The sequence below is a fragment of the Sparus aurata genome, chromosome 19, assembly GCF_900880675.1.
Source record: "Sparus aurata chromosome 19, fSpaAur1.1, whole genome shotgun sequence".
Lineage (NCBI taxonomy): Eukaryota > Metazoa > Chordata > Actinopteri > Spariformes > Sparidae > Sparus > Sparus aurata.
The window spans coordinates 6,450,568-6,466,130 of record NC_044205.1 but is presented as its reverse complement, the minus strand read 5'-3'; the positions used below and the strand labels follow the sequence as shown (position 1 = coordinate 6,466,130).

General features: G+C 43.5%; 1 protein-coding gene across 1 annotated transcript in view; it reads left to right on the top strand.

Moving 5' to 3' along the window:
* The first annotated feature begins 369 nt into the window (after positions 1-369).
* gfod1 (glucose-fructose oxidoreductase domain containing 1) overlaps positions 370-15,563 on the top strand; it is a 33,431-nt gene continuing 18,237 nt past the window's right edge. Inside the window, exon 1 of the mRNA XM_030398443.1 lies at positions 370-1,200. Within this exon, the coding sequence (XP_030254303.1) occupies positions 948-1,200 (253 nt within the window). The 5' untranslated portion in view covers positions 370-947. The remainder of the gene's footprint in view (positions 1,201-15,563) is intronic.

The following is a 15,563-nucleotide window of genomic DNA, read 5'->3' as shown; positions in this document are numbered from 1 at the left end:
TTATGATAATATGATTCTGACATGTAAAAGTAGAGGTCACTTTGTGTTTCATGGTGTCCCTATATGTCATTTAAACACAATTACTGGCTTTGAGTAGATTTCATGAAAACAGAATATAAACAAACAAACAAACAAATACATTAATAAATACATAAATAGATACATACATACATACATACATACATACATAAATACTACTCGTTGATGTATCAGGGAGTTTTACATTTGTTTAGGTATGTAGCCTATGTTTTATGCCCCTCAGAGCTCACAATGGTGCTAAATATAATGCGGGCGTATGAGGGTTTTATTCTGAAAGTTCTACAGCAGTAGTGCTTCCGGTTATTGTCTGTGACTTGACGCGCGGCTCTAAGCTGAAACATCATATCTGCCTTGAGCAGATCAGCCCTCCGCCTCCGCTGCTGCTGCTGCTGCTGCTGATCCTCCGGGGAGCGGACTGAAGGCGACGGCGGTGTTTGTGTCAGCATGCCGGCAGACACCGCTCCTCTCTGCCTCTCTGTTGTTGCTGTGTCTGACGGGAGGCTCCTGCTGGAGGGGGAACAACAGACCTGAGGACGAGCTGACATGCCCTTCACTGCTTGGCGCAGTCAGTGCGCTGTTTGCCGTCAGGCGGAGACGAGGTGAAGACCGGAATGGTGCACTTGAATTGTCCTCTCTAACGCTGAGGCAGCCTGGCTCGGTCCCCATCTATCTCTGGATTATATTTGGTGGAGAATAACGACAGTACGTGTCCGATCGCGGTGCCGGAGCGACGGCAGAATGCAGCGCAGCGGGTGTTTGACTGCAGGTGGATGGCCAACCTGACAGTCCCGGCCGCCGCTTTACTCCAGATCCGCCGCCGCTGCAGCTGCAGCAGGTCTGGCTTCACCCGGAGCTGTGAGAACAAAGTGAACACAGAGAGATCCTCATCAGACTAATAAACCCGAGCCATGCTTCCAGGGGTTGGCGTGTTCGGCACCAGCCTGACCGCTAGGGTGATCATCCCGCTGCTGAAGAACGAGGGCTTCGCCGTCAAAGCGCTGTGGGGCCGGACGCAGGAGGAGGCGGAGGAGCTGGCCAAGGAGATGAACGTACCGTTTTACACCAACCGGATCGACGACGTGCTGCTGCACCAGGACGTGGATCTGGTCTGCATCAACCTGCCGCCGCCTCTGACGCGGCAGATCGCAGTCAAAACACTGGGTGAGTCCTGCTGCTGCTGCTGCTGTGCTGCTGCTGCTGCTGGGCGGAGGGATGGATGGATGCTGCGGCCCTGCTGCGGTGGGGGCTGATCACAGGGGGGCGAGCTGACAGACAGGCCACCGGGCCACCGGCACCTTCACAAGTCAACTTTATTGTACCGCTGTGAGGTTGCGGTAGTATGTGTGGCTGTAGAGGAGAGCAGATAGATGTCACCAGGAGCATCACATGTGTTCCCTGGCTACATCTTACCCATGAAGCTGCCCTCCTGTCTGCCTGATGTGAGGCCGCTGCTGCTCTAGGTGGAGTCAGCATTTCAGTCTGAGTGCTCTTGAGCAAGGCCCCCCTGGACTCGTCAGGTGCAGCAGTCTGTGCGGCAGCTAGTTGTAAAGTATAGGGCGGGAACTGATCATTCGCTCGACCTTGTGATCTTCTCTGACAGGATTGAGTTGCAGTGTAGCATCACAGTTAGTCTTGCAGTGACACGGTCCTCACACATAATGCATCAAGCCACAGCAGTTCTCTGTAACCACTGCGCTCTCTGCCTCTGTGCAGGGGGATGTATTGTATTACTGGAGGCCTGATTGTCTTCAGTGTGAGGCAACAAAGCTACAGCAGGACTGCCCATGGGTTAAATCCGAGTATTTGGGGACTTCCCCTTAAAATCACGTCCCCAGTCAAACACTAGACTTAACCTGCGTTAGTGAAACAGAAGCCTGAGAGAAGAGGCCTGACTGCGGACACACAAAGAGAGGCTGTTCTAGTTTTAAATCTGCAGCAACGCAGCTTATTTTGGGGATGGTGTTCAGGAGCTGCTGTGAAAGAATGGTGGCAAGGACCGCTGAGCTGCACCCCGCACAGGCGTTATTTACCCCCACAGTTTGGCAGCAGAGCCCAGCTGGCAGTGCGCTTTAATAGGTCAGGTTTGTGACTGAAAAACAAATAGGTCCAAAGATGCTTGGTCTCCACGGGGAACTGGTTTATATCTGGAAACAGTATCTGAGCTGAGCTACTAGAGATTTAGCAGGGGGAGTACACCAGGGCTGCAATCAGTTACTTATCGATGGTGCTGTCATTGATAAGTTATTTATTCTTTGACTAATTATTCAAGCATTTGAACACGGAAGAGCTGGCGGTAGAGCTAACAGACTCAGTGTTGCATCCTGAACGAGGCCCCCCAGACTCGTGTCTTCTCATGCAGCGGCGTGCGCGGAATCTGTCATTCACTCCGTGCTTTTAAAAATCTAATATCTAAGAATTCTCCATTAAAATGTGTACACGTGTGAGACCTTTGTGATTGAGATTATTAAGTCGTGTACTCGCGTGATCATTAATGTTTCCAACAACGTTCAAACCAGAGAAATACACAAGTTGATTCGGGGCAGCGGTTCATTAGGTTGACGAGAGAGGTCGCCTCACTGCTGCAGTCAGGTTGGTGAACAGGAGTGAAGATGAATCTACTTCTTAATCCCAAAAGTTAAGACTTAATCTCTGAGCTGTCCCCCTGCCTGTTCACAGCTCTGGATCACAGCAGCGTCTTACATGACTCTGGGTGTTTATTCCTCCAGAAGGTCTGGCTCTGCAGCCGGCTCTTTCCCCCAGAGCCAGCAGCTCTAAGCAGCTGAGAAGCACGTCTGCTCCTCGGTCCACCCAAGCGACACTTGGCAAACATCTCATTGTGTTTTGATAGAGAAACCCCTCGTGGCAGAAGTTCCATTATAGCGTCTTTAAAAGTTGACCTTGTGACCTTTGTCAAACCTGCTGTTCCCAGGTCGAGGACTAACACTGAAGCTCAGTGATGGATTCACATTTGCAGCCACAGCGTCTGTCAAAATGGGCACGTACATGACATTTTCACTCAGATCCCGTTGTAGGAAGAGCTGTCGTTACTACGTTGTATTAACCGCACACTGGGGTTATTACATTCACACAGTTATTGGCTGTAGTTTTGTTTGACATCCAAACAAGATACATCGCTTGTCACGCTGTCGTGGAGCGGCAAGACGATTGTCACCGACTGTGAGTGTGTGTGAGGGACAGAGACGGAGACAGATCTGTGTGGAGGCTGCAGGGGGACTTTTGTGCAGTCGGTCTTGTGACTGGCTGATATGATTTCATAGGTATTAGCAAGCTCTGTTTGACTTGAGCTGAATGTCATGGTGTGTCAGCAGACTTTTTCGAGCGGCATGATCGTGATAACACGATCGGCACGTTGAATTGAAATTAAAAGGGTCGCGTATGACCGTAGGCTATTATCTGATTGAATTGTGTGCGTTTCACATGCTGGTGTGGTTGAAGAAGGGTCCACAAAGCAGTCGGTGGCACTGAATGGAAAGGTTTAGCTTCTACCTCAGCATCCCAGCATCAACATACGGCCTCTGTGGCTCAATTCATTCTCACACTGTCGCCTTGTTTGATAGTTGGCTTCAGTAAATCCTGTGAAGTGGGAGCAGGAGCTAAAAGAGAGACAGAGGCCTGAATACGGTAGACAGTGTTTGTTCACACCATGACTACACTGAGGTAAATATACTGTATTTGCATGCGATGAATCATAAGCTACATGCAAACACGCGCTGAGTTTTCCTTCCTGTTGATTAGTTAATGAACCTCTTTCTTCATCCACCGTCTGCACAAAATTCTTGTCTAGTCCAAATGTAGCCCTGTATGAAAGCTGCTCAAGCCAGCTGATCCTGGGCCAGAATCATGTCCCAGTGAACTTGACTCAACCTGCACACCAGCCACTGCAAACTTGTCAATGGCCATTCTTTTCTCTCCTTCCTCTCGGCTCGTTTCCTAACGGCTTCATTGTGCGAGTGCTGCGTGTTTCTTCCCACCCACCTCTCTTCCTCCTCAGCCACAGTCACCCAGCCAAGTCTGGGTCCAGTCCTATTTGCTTAAAACGGTGTTTGCAAATTATGTTGAACCTGGGTTCAGTGATCAGGACAAGCCAGACTATCCACATATTTCTTTGGCTATATTTAAAAAACACGCAAAATCGGTTTGCAGATTGATGTGATGAAGGTCTTTACTTTATTTAATAGCAGCTACGACTGTGGAGGATACGCCTCCAACCAAGCTGAGCCAGCTGTGACACCTGAACATAACATGAGACAGTTAGAGTGACTGAAAACTGGCCAGTGCACGTTCAGAGCTGTTCAGATAAGTAGCAGTGGAGAAATGCTGGATATATATGGGTTTTCCTACTGTAAGTAATAGTGTCAATTAGGGGTGTGCCAAAATATCGATACTACGATATATCGCGATATTTCATCTTTAGGTACGTTATCGATACACTGGTGCCAAATATCGATATTTAAAAATGTAAAAAAAAAAAATTATTTATTTATTTATTTATTTATTTATTTTTTTTTGGGCCCACCACCACCACCCCTCTTCGGGGGACAGCTTTATCTTTATTCAAACATAGGTATACAACCCAATCAAATTTAAAAAATGGTTTAAGTAGCTCTGAAACCCACACATATAGATATTTAATGATAGCTGTAGTCAGTGTGTGTGTTAAGAAGAGACACTGTGCAATATACTCTTTGTTTACTTGGCTGTCATTCCTGTGAAATTGATTGACAATGTTTTGTAATTCCTTTGAAATGGATTCAGTGCAGTCAATAAATTCTGAATTTCTTCAGTGACACAGATATCGTGATGTATCGTGGATGAAATTTCTTGCAATATGTCGATTATCGCAGAATCGCAGTATTGTGATATTATCGTTATCGTGGGCACAATATCGTGATAGTATCGTATCGCGAGGTACCTGGTGATACCCAGCCCTAGTGTCAATGCTAATTTGACTGAACCTACTGAAAACAAAGCCCAAAAATAAACATCCACATTTTTTTGTCTTGTATGAAAGAAAAAAATATCACATCTCACTGAGCTAATGAATAGCCTATTTAAATAGTTGATCTTTTTGAGATGCATGGTTTCCACAGGACAGTGACAATGTTACATTATTTTCTGCATCAGCCTTTGAGGAGATCCTAACAAAGAGGTGTTGTTAAAACCTCTGTGTCAGTCTCAGTCCTCTCAGTTACAGCGTAACTAACTGTAGAGAAAATCACATGATGTCAGTGTTGGTGAAATTAAATGGATCTGTGACACTATCACCTGAGATGACCACTCAAGTTATCCCCACAATACTCCTGTCAAAGTTTGACCGCATTGCGTCACGTAAATGCATGACATCGCCAATAAAGTCTTACGCAACCAGTGACTGGTCATTGACCAGAGCAGCCTGCCGTGTGACGGGGTAAAACTCACTTCCTCTTCTGTCAGGGTGTGTGAGCTGATAGTAATCTGCCTGTGGCTGGCCGACTGCTTACTGTACCTCATGAGCTGAGTAGATAAGTGTGATCAGACTTCTTCGACAGAGGAATGTGAACTTTGGCTTTGAAGGCTGTAGTTTAGGTGTGTTACTTTTTGTCTTGATTTTTCTTTCAGTCCATGTTGATTTTAAACAGAACCTCCATGCAACTGTGTCAGGTAATTGGGACTGACCCTGTATTGTACCAGCAACTATAGCAAAAGGGTTACCATTCATTTATTAATTCAAAATGTGTTGTGTGAATGGCATAAACTAGTCATGAACTGACTAAAGGAAGGTCAGATGGCCCCGGTTGGATGTGTATAGATTAAATGCTTACATTAACTAAAGGGACTTAGAGTGGTGAGGAAAATGGAAAAACACTGATCCAAGTCAACAAGATGCTGCACGTGTTGTTCAGGTTTTACCAGAGCAGGCCGATCCCCTGAATCCTGAGAACCCATTGTCATCTCTTCAAACTGGTCCGTCTGGTCGAGCCTCATCTCTCCTTCCACTTCTTTTCCTTTTTTTTATTGTCTCCTTTCTCTTCCTTACTACCGCGGCATTCCTAAGGCGTCTGATGTCACTCAGGCTTTCGTAGTGTGTAGGGAGGGCGGCCGCGGCAGGAAACCTCATGCTATGCTGTCTGTCTTACACACACACACACAAACACACACACACACACACACACACACACACACACACACCCACACACACACCGTTCTGCTTTCAAAGACAGACTTGTGTGAGCCTAAAGCATTTCTTGGCCACCGGCTTGTGAAAGTCTGATTTCCTAAACCCGAGGAGACTGAAGCTTCTTTGGTGTGTTTTTTTTTTCACATCCCAGAGAATACATTTGCATTTCCAATATACTGTAGCCTGGGGGAGTTCAAACTGGCATGTGTGTGTCAGAGACTATATGAAATACATTTTGGTGCGGTAGATTATTTCTCAGTCGTAAAGTGTTGCAGTAGAATCACTTTTATCTACATTTTACAGTCTCTTAAAGCAATAGCTCTTTATTGTTTTCGGAGGTGTAGTTTCTTCTTCAGGTCAAGGTTTGTAAAAATAAACCATCGGCATGTAAATCGAAAAAAATATGAGACATAAGAAGGCCGATGCCCCAGTTTGTTATCTTAAAAGGTTTGCAGTATAGTTTCTGTTTATTATCTTACAGTACATCCAGTTTGATTTGTTGTCATTTTCATCCCATTGTCATGAAGATAGCTCGTCTGTTTATGGCTATTACTAATGACTATTTATTTGTTATTCTGATGATGATTATGTTCACAGTTGAATACATGATTTATAAAGTCCCTGGACATAGTGACACCTAAAACAACACCCCTACATTTCTTGCTAAAGGATCAGAAGACTGTAGGGATTTGTTTCCTGACTTTCTTTAACATCTGGTAACCGCTGGTTTCTATGAATGAGTACAAAAGTTGACTTTTAGACCTTGGCGGAGGTATGCGCTCTATTAAGTGCCATTCTAGTGTTGGTACGTTTTCATCATGTCCCTGCAGTGTGTTGTTGAAACTGCAGCAGTTTGTGTATGTGGGCCAGATAACTGAGAGGGAATCTGAGAGCAGAGCGAAAACGTTACACGAGGGAGACTTTCAGGTGCACTTTTTGTCCCTTTGTGCAGTTCTGTTTTGACGATGGGAGGAGGAAGTGGTGGGAGAGGGGCCCTTCAGCTCAGCCCAGTGTGGCTGTTTTATAGTGATGAGCAACAGGCATGGAAGTGTGTCCTTTTATAGCCTTTAACATCACCTCATGACGTTTTTGTAAATTCCCCTTCATCACTTTGTTCCACGATAAGTGTGATTGTGAAACAGAACAAATTCTGTTATTACATAAAGTAAAAAAAGTATTGGAGGGAGCCGAAGAGGTCAAGCAGCACTACATATTGCAATAATGACTGATTCTACGTGACTAATGAAGAGGGAACTGACTTGACATCGGTGGGCTGTTTGCAACAGAACAGTTGGACGGATTTCTCATAATGAGTCCGTTGGTTTAATGATATAGTTGTGTCAGTTCATTTATCCCGACACATACACAGTAAAACACGGCCTCCTCGAACCTTTTTAATGTAGGCTATATCCAAAATGAATCCGATCTGTCTCGTGATAGAAGCTGTCTGCTCTCATAGCAGGTGCTGTCAGACGCCTGGTCATCCCTGCCGACTAGACCAGACTGTGCCTTCTAAGAATAGCATCTGATGCTCATCTCACACGGTAATAGTATAGTAGACGGCAAGTCTGGGTAATTACCCACGTACTCTTTGTTTATATGGACAAGAGGTCAGATGACTTTGTGTAACATGAAAGGGGTCAGCCATAGTGAGGAATCACGTGACTGTGTGGCTGCCATCAGCTTTGCATAGCATTTTAACGTGTTTAGCTGTTTTGGTTTTAAAGCCATAACTTCACTGTTTTGGTCAATTCCCACCGCTCTCACCTGCCGTCAGCCTCTCTGGTGCAGCAGGCAGCTGAAAGTTATCTGCCTTGCGCTAAACAACTGACAAACAAAGTTAGCGACTAGCTGAGCTAACAGATAGTGGAGCATTTATAGGTGGAAGTGTCAAATATGTTCTTCCAGAACAGAGTTCAGATGTGTGTATATATACGTGTATGTTGGACTAACATTCATTAAGACGCCAAAGACATGACTCCAAATGATTGCTCATGCTACTCTGTGTCTAGATGTATAGATAATCATAATCAGTAAGAGAAAGGCCAGTTTATAGCCATGCTAACAGATTTTGTTATGACAAAAGTGTTTCTTCGGGTTGTCTCATGACTGTCTGTAACACAACAGGATGTCTTCCGTCCTACTTTGTCACTGACTTGATCATTAACAACAAAAGACAAAAAACATATTGAATGTGATGCCAGTTTTGATTAGCTGACGCTGAGAAAATGAATTAAGATGTCAAATGCTCTGAGGTTGATTAATGGCATACCTTTCTCACAGCTCTGCTGTCATGGAAACTTTAAACGAGGTTATTACACCCAGAGCTTTACCTCCTCCCTGATTAAAACCTCATGTGATGAGCTGTCACATGTCCACATAGGGCGGACCATCCCTGGAACTGTTGCATTGATATTGAATGAAAGTGTAAATCAGAACCAGAATCAGAATCGGAATCAGAATTCCTTTATTTGTCCCGCAAACAGGGAAATGTCTTCATCATAGCGACCAAAGGACAGTAATACTGCAATAAACAATAATAGCAAAAAGTGAGAGTGCAGCTGATTTTCTCCTCTTTTAGGTGTTATTTGGAGGAATTTGCCTTTTTTTATAATACTCAGCAGCAGAAATAAATACATGATGACAGTGAGAGAAACATGACCAGGAACCATTTAGGCTTTAAAACCCAGCAGTGAGCAGGATCAGGTGTTTTGAATGATTTAGTTACCCTGCGATTATGTGTATCTAGCAAGTGCTCCTGATTTATGAAGGTGTCTCATGTTCCAGATGAGAGTAAACACCAAATGACATCTGCACAGGATTGTTTTATTGTTAGCGCTGAGTGGTAGCGATGGTTCATCAGCACTGCGATGGGCTCTCGGACACCTGCTCTGAAGGACCGTGCAATGGCAACGAGCTATTTATAACCTGACTGCAAAGGGCAAGCAGGCGTCATCATAAATACATGTTCCCACCACTGATGCTCTTATGCAACTGCACTTTCAATTGGTGATGAGCTCTCTGGCGGCCCACTCAACTTTTTAAAGGGACAGCAGACCCAAAATGTTTTTCGGCTGATTCGTGATGACAATCCCAGAAAAGGGTGAGAGATTAAGAAAGTAGATTTTTCTGATTTCAGATATTTTGTATCGCTATTAAATCTTTTAAAGAATGTTATACAGTGTACATTAAAACAAAGCAACATTAATAGTTTTTGAAATTGAAAATTTGGGTTGAATCCTCCCCACTTTTTACTTTCCATTTTTCAAAATAGAATACAAGTACTTTAAACAGCAGCCTGCGCAGGTTTTTCAGCTTTTTGACCCAAGCCAGCACAGAGCTGGTTCTGGGAAGACACCGCGGATTTGTAATCTTCTAAGAAAGTTTCAGGTAGCAACCTAGGCTTACTAGCTTGTTCTCGAAAAGTCTAAGCTGGTTAGCCTAGCCTGCTAACTTTTACCTTGATTCCCACTGTTGTTATTTGCGTTCGCATTTTTTCAACACCTGCTGAGTCATTGTCGCCTCCTCACACACTCAGCGTTTGCAGTGTTTGCTGTCTTTCTTCCACATTACTGAAAGGACAGACTTTAGCCAGTTGTCCTATTGTTATATCATTTATTTAGATTATATCAGCTGGGTCTATTTCACGGATTCAGCTGGGTGACAGCAAATGACCAGGCTGTCAGATGTCAGCGGAAGTTTGAGGTCACTGATTTGAATCACCGCTGAGGAACAACGAGTAAAAGCGTAACGTTTATGGGGGGAAGGGCTAAGCAACGGCTGCTGAGGATAGCGAGCTGGTAGTCTTTGTAACCTTCAGAACATAGCCTAAATGATATTACAAACAATCTTTAGTGCCATATCAGATATTGCAACTATGACTGAACCAAAGAATTTATTGACTCTGGAGGACAATGTTATGAGACATTGAGACATACCGACAATACAGTATGTCTATGAAAATACATTTTAGAAATGCATGCTACTAGATAGCAGTTATACATTCAGATATAAAAAAATGTATTATAGCATGAAAGATATGCAAATAATAGAGAGGCTATTTATACCCTTTTTTAAGTGTTCACATATCAAGCACACAATCAATGTTGTCAACTCTACGTGCATTAACTTAAAGCCTGAGAAACGAAATACAAATGAATAAAAAAAAAAAAAGTGTTAAAGCAACAAGGCTTGAAACAACTTTCCAGACCAGAAAGAACAGGTGAAATCAATGAAATCTGCTTCAGCGTGACTTCCCTTGTATTCATCAGTCTGATGGATTAAGGCCTTGGGGTCGAGCTGTGTTGAGCAGGTTTATCCAGACTCATCAGCAACCGCTTCAGACTCAGAGTCAACCAGGAGAATGCTGCGGATAGAGAGCTGCGCTACCGTTCCAAAGCCTTACTTTCTCAATGTCGACACTTGTTTTTTTTTTTCACCCCAAGTTTCTCACTTGGTCACATTCACGCTCTCCTGTGCGTCCATTAGTATGCTAATGACAGCCTGGGAGTGTGTGTGTGTGTGTGAATGAGTGTGCGGCAGAGAGGAAGGGATGGAGAGACGACGAGGAGCAGTGAGGAAGAATGGCAGAGAGAAAGCTTGTCTTCCTGTGAAGTTGCCTTTGTGTGACAGATGAATGGCTGGATGGGGGAGGCTCTTTCAGCCCGCCGACACGCTGCGCTGACAAGTGAGCATTCCTGAAGAAAACAGGGAAAGCAGAGGACCTCCCCATCCCCGCCCGTTCAAAGTGATGCTTTTCTTCTCATGGACCCATAAGGAACTGCTGTGTGGCGGTGAACTTGGTGTGCAGGCTTTGGCTGAGGAATCACATTGTATTATTAAATCCAGGGGCTAGAGAGAGGTTAAGCTTTTGATGTGGAATAATTCCAATAAATCTGAAGAATGGGATTGGACGCAGGCTTTCCGACGAGGAACAATTCTGCATTATTAGACTGGAGTCTTAATGAGGATTTTTATTTTTTTTTTCTGTTATTACATTTCAGCACAGAGTCTGCTTTTTGGTCCTTGGGTCAAATCTGTAAACTGTTGCAAGCTTTTTCTCTTTCTACTTTTCCCTTAAAATTGGGCAGGAGTGACGTGAAAGGAAATGTAGGGGGAGAGACAAAGCATGACACACATGAAAGGACCCCAGCAAGACATGAACTGGGGATGTTGCAGTGACATATCTGTGTCTTAAACCTCTAGGCCAGGGATGTTCAATTAAAATTCAAAGGGGTCCAGTTAGAGAAAAGTCCTTAAACCTCATAATGTGTAACTTACATTACGATTCAGTGCCAGATGCAGTAGGCTGAAGTAGCCTAGTATTAACGTCTGTATGTTGTCAATAACTGACTGACAAATAAAGTACAATTCCATATTTATTTTGTTTAACACTGTCAGTTTTCACACAGGCTCAATTCATAAATGTTCTCTCTCATTTTAATATCAAACAGGCTACACAACAGAGAGCGTTTGAAAAAAAAATGCCTCTTCAAGGAGCATTATGTAGTTTTGGAGAAGAAATTAAAACCCCCAAACTAATTACACAATCTCAGAAATACTTGTTTTTTAAATAAAGTCCCCCTGAACACTGTTTGAGGTTAAACAGGTGGCGGGGTCCGCCACATATAAACAGTCAAATTGTGGAACTTGTGTTGTCTTTTAAGGTCAGTGTGTTTGTTCAGCCATGAAAACATAGAGAGTGTATTTAGTTTTCTTTCTCTTGTGATTAAATCTCTTCCCCCAAATTACAAAGTGCACCTTTATAGTGTATTTTCTCACTCTTAATAAACAACATGTTTTTTATTCTATTATAGAAATGATCTCCGAACACTTTTGAATATAAGAAATGTGTAAATAGCTTTAGGTCTTAAATGATCCTCTTTAAACCGATGAATGATTCAGAGATAAACCTCTTTTGGGATCCACAGGCTTTTCTGAGCCCAGCAGGAAACAGAACAGCATGGCAGGATAACAGTCTCCATGAGCAGAGGTGCACACTGGTTGCTGTGTTGTCCGTTAAGGTCAGTTTGTTGATTGAGTTTGTCTGTCAGAAAAAAACAAATCAGCCAATGAAGAGCTTTCTCTTCACAATAACATCTCTTCACCATACTGCAACTTTGAAATAAAGTGCTTAATGTTCTGGGAAAAAAAACCTTGAGTTTCCCTTTTTCTTCTTTTTTGTTAGCTCAATTTCACATCTCAACCAACTGAATAAAATCTGAACAGCTGAACAGTCTGTCTGCCCCTCTTCTGCCCCATTCTTCCACTCGCTTTTATTCAGTGAGAGAAGTGAGCTTCAGCTCTAATGGTTCATATGAGACACCATATTACACAGAGGTGGAATCGAACGAAATGATAATGTGCTGATGTTTTGTCTTCAAAAGGTCAAAGGTTAACCTCACTATGACAAAGATAATATTTAGCAAAAAAACCAGCGTAGCTCAAGAACAGCAACTGCACACAGGCGTACAACACTATCGATACACAGATTGGTGACGAATTAAACAGAGACTGATAGAAATCATTGCTTTTATCAGAGACAAATCAAATGTTCCAGTCTGATAGATTGAGGCAGTAGTAGTTTTGGTCAGCTATGCTGCCTCCGTTCTTCATCAGTGTAGCTATTATATCATGTTATGACCTGCAGCTGCATTAACTTATGTGCTTAATGCTTTTCCGCCTTAAAATACTTCACTGATGAGAGTGTTAGAGCACACCCACCTACTGTGTGTGTGTGTATGTGTGTGTGTGTGTGTGTGTGTGTGTGTGTGTGTGTGTGTGTGTGTATGTGTGTGTGTGTGTGTGTGTGTGTGTCTGTAGCTGACAGGGCTAACTGTGGCAAGCCAAAACAAAGCTACCTGCGTGATCAGCTGTGGTGTTGAGAAATCACTTGAGAAGTATTTCGCAAACACAGTGCCGTGAGTCCACTAACGTGTGCTGAAGTGTCCTTCTCTGATCGTTTTACTGTATTGCGTCGCTCACTGGCGCACTGTGTCATGAACTTTATTTAGGCTCTTTATTTTCTGCCCTCAGAGTTTATCCTGTGTATTCCCGAGGTGAGGCTGTGCCATTATGGGCTTGTTCAGAGGTCCTTTATGTGCCCGTGTTCAGGAATAGGCCTGTCTGTGTTTCTTAATTGGCCATCAGGGACAGAGGACATGAAGCAGCTGCAGACCTGAGAGCAGGGAGGGGACGCTGCTGACAGTTAGGACCTCTGATCGAGAGGCCTTGTTCTTCTTCTGACACTGACACTGCTATTACACTGTGTTTTGGGCTTTTTACTTCAGATATGAATGCTTCGTAGGAGAGGATGGGAATGATGACAAACACGCTTTATATAGGAAGAAAGAATAAATGATTTGACAAGGTTTGAACATGCAGATTAAGGCATAAAACAGTTTTACAGTCAAGCAGCTGCAACAGGAAGTGATATTTTGGTACACCGCAGTGAAGTGTGTCTCGCTTCCTGTTGTGTGTGTGTGTGGTACGTGGAAATGTTAAGGTTTCTGGGGAAATGCGGTATTCTTCTCAATCACTTCCTGTCGACAGCAGGCAGAAATGTATCCCTCATCATTTTCTTTCTTTCTGAACTCCTGTTTAAGAGAGATATCATTTGCCGTCCAAGTCAGAGATGGAGGGATGGAAAGATGGATTGAGCAGCTTGTGTTCCCACAGAGAGACACCCATCCTTCTCTCTCGTCTCTCCATTTATTGAATATCATCTTGGTCACAGGTTCACGTTACAGAAAGCCTAATTTCGCTTTCCATCCTTATTATTTTTGGCCACAGCAGTGTGACCAGCTTGACCTCTCATGCATGACATGCTCATACTGTAGCATAGGGCTGAGTTTGTTCCTGCAGTTTTCCACTGACTCAACTAGCCTTTCAGCCAGTTCCTCAGTCTTTACAGTTACAATTACAACAACAATTACTCCAAATAGATGCATGGATTAAAATTGAGAAGCCTGGAAATTAAATTGAGGTCAGTTCATTAGACCGGGATCCGTTGGACTCTGTTGAGGTATGATAATAAATGTCAGGATTAGATCAACATGGTCAGATGCAAATGGGCGATTTTGCATACAAGGTTCAAATCCACACAGGGAACTGTAACTCTAGTGTATTTGTATGGCAGATGTATAATAGTGTATGCTTCAGTGATGGATTTGCAAGTATGGATCTCTGAAGACACTTTGACAGGTCTACAGTGAAGCAGGTTGCACTCCATGTCACAACTTTATTCCGACAACTGAACTAATATCAGGCTTGTTCTTCAGAGAGCACCCCGACACTGACTGACCTGCACGCTGTCTACCTGGAGTCTAGATATGTTTCCAGGTGCGTTTGTAATTGTTCACTGCCCAGTCATTGTTCATCTTGTTTATCTCACACCCCAGCAGAGCCACATATAAATGGATCATTGTATCAGTCCCCTGTCTGCTGTTTGCCAGCCAAAGAGTTATATCCTCCAAAGCAGCCAGGAGACAGGCAGCCAAATCCAATTGTGTCAGTAACAAATGACCCCAAAAACACTATGAAAGGCAGTATTTCAACTTGGCACGCTGTCTCAAAGGGCAGGAATGTGTCAATAGTCGGCAGACGTCATCTTGGTTGATTTAGGTTACATCATTGTTGATCTCATGTTAGTGATTCAGAGCGTCAGACTGCAGGCCCTTCAGACGGTTACGTGTCAGGTCTCAGGAGTCACGTTGTAAATGGACAGAGTTTCTAACAAAGATTGTTTAAAGAAGCAGGAAACATTTAACTCCCTTGGCTCTGATATCAAAACCCCCCAATAATAGATTTAACAGTATGTGATAGTCAGAATGATGTATGTGAAAAATTGCGTCTCTTGTAAACTGACCAGGAACTGCTTGCACCTGCTCTTTGTAAGTTTACAGAGTGGAGATTTGCTCCTCAGGTGTCTGTTGGAATAGTTGAAGTAAGTTTTTTTTTTTTTTTTTTTCCTTATCCTAACCAAACTGTGACTGAAAACTGAAAATGATAATAAAAAACTGAAAATAGTAAGTCAAGTAAGTCTAGAAATGACAGGTGACAACATAGAATAGGCAAATCTCTCTCTCTCTCTCTCTCTGTCTTTCTTATGACTTCCTGTTCAAACACTTAAGATGGACTGGGACACACAAACTGTTATAGATGTACGAGCAGGTGCAATATAATCCACAGGTCTTCAGTATCTGGGCTCTCCTCCTATACTGATATTATCTTCTCACTAAATTCAATCTGTCCTCCATTTCCCTCAATCTTATCATTCCTCCAGCTCCTCTTCTCTTTCTCTCTTGACCCCGGTGACAGACAGAGAGTGGGGGGGGGGTGCGAGCGT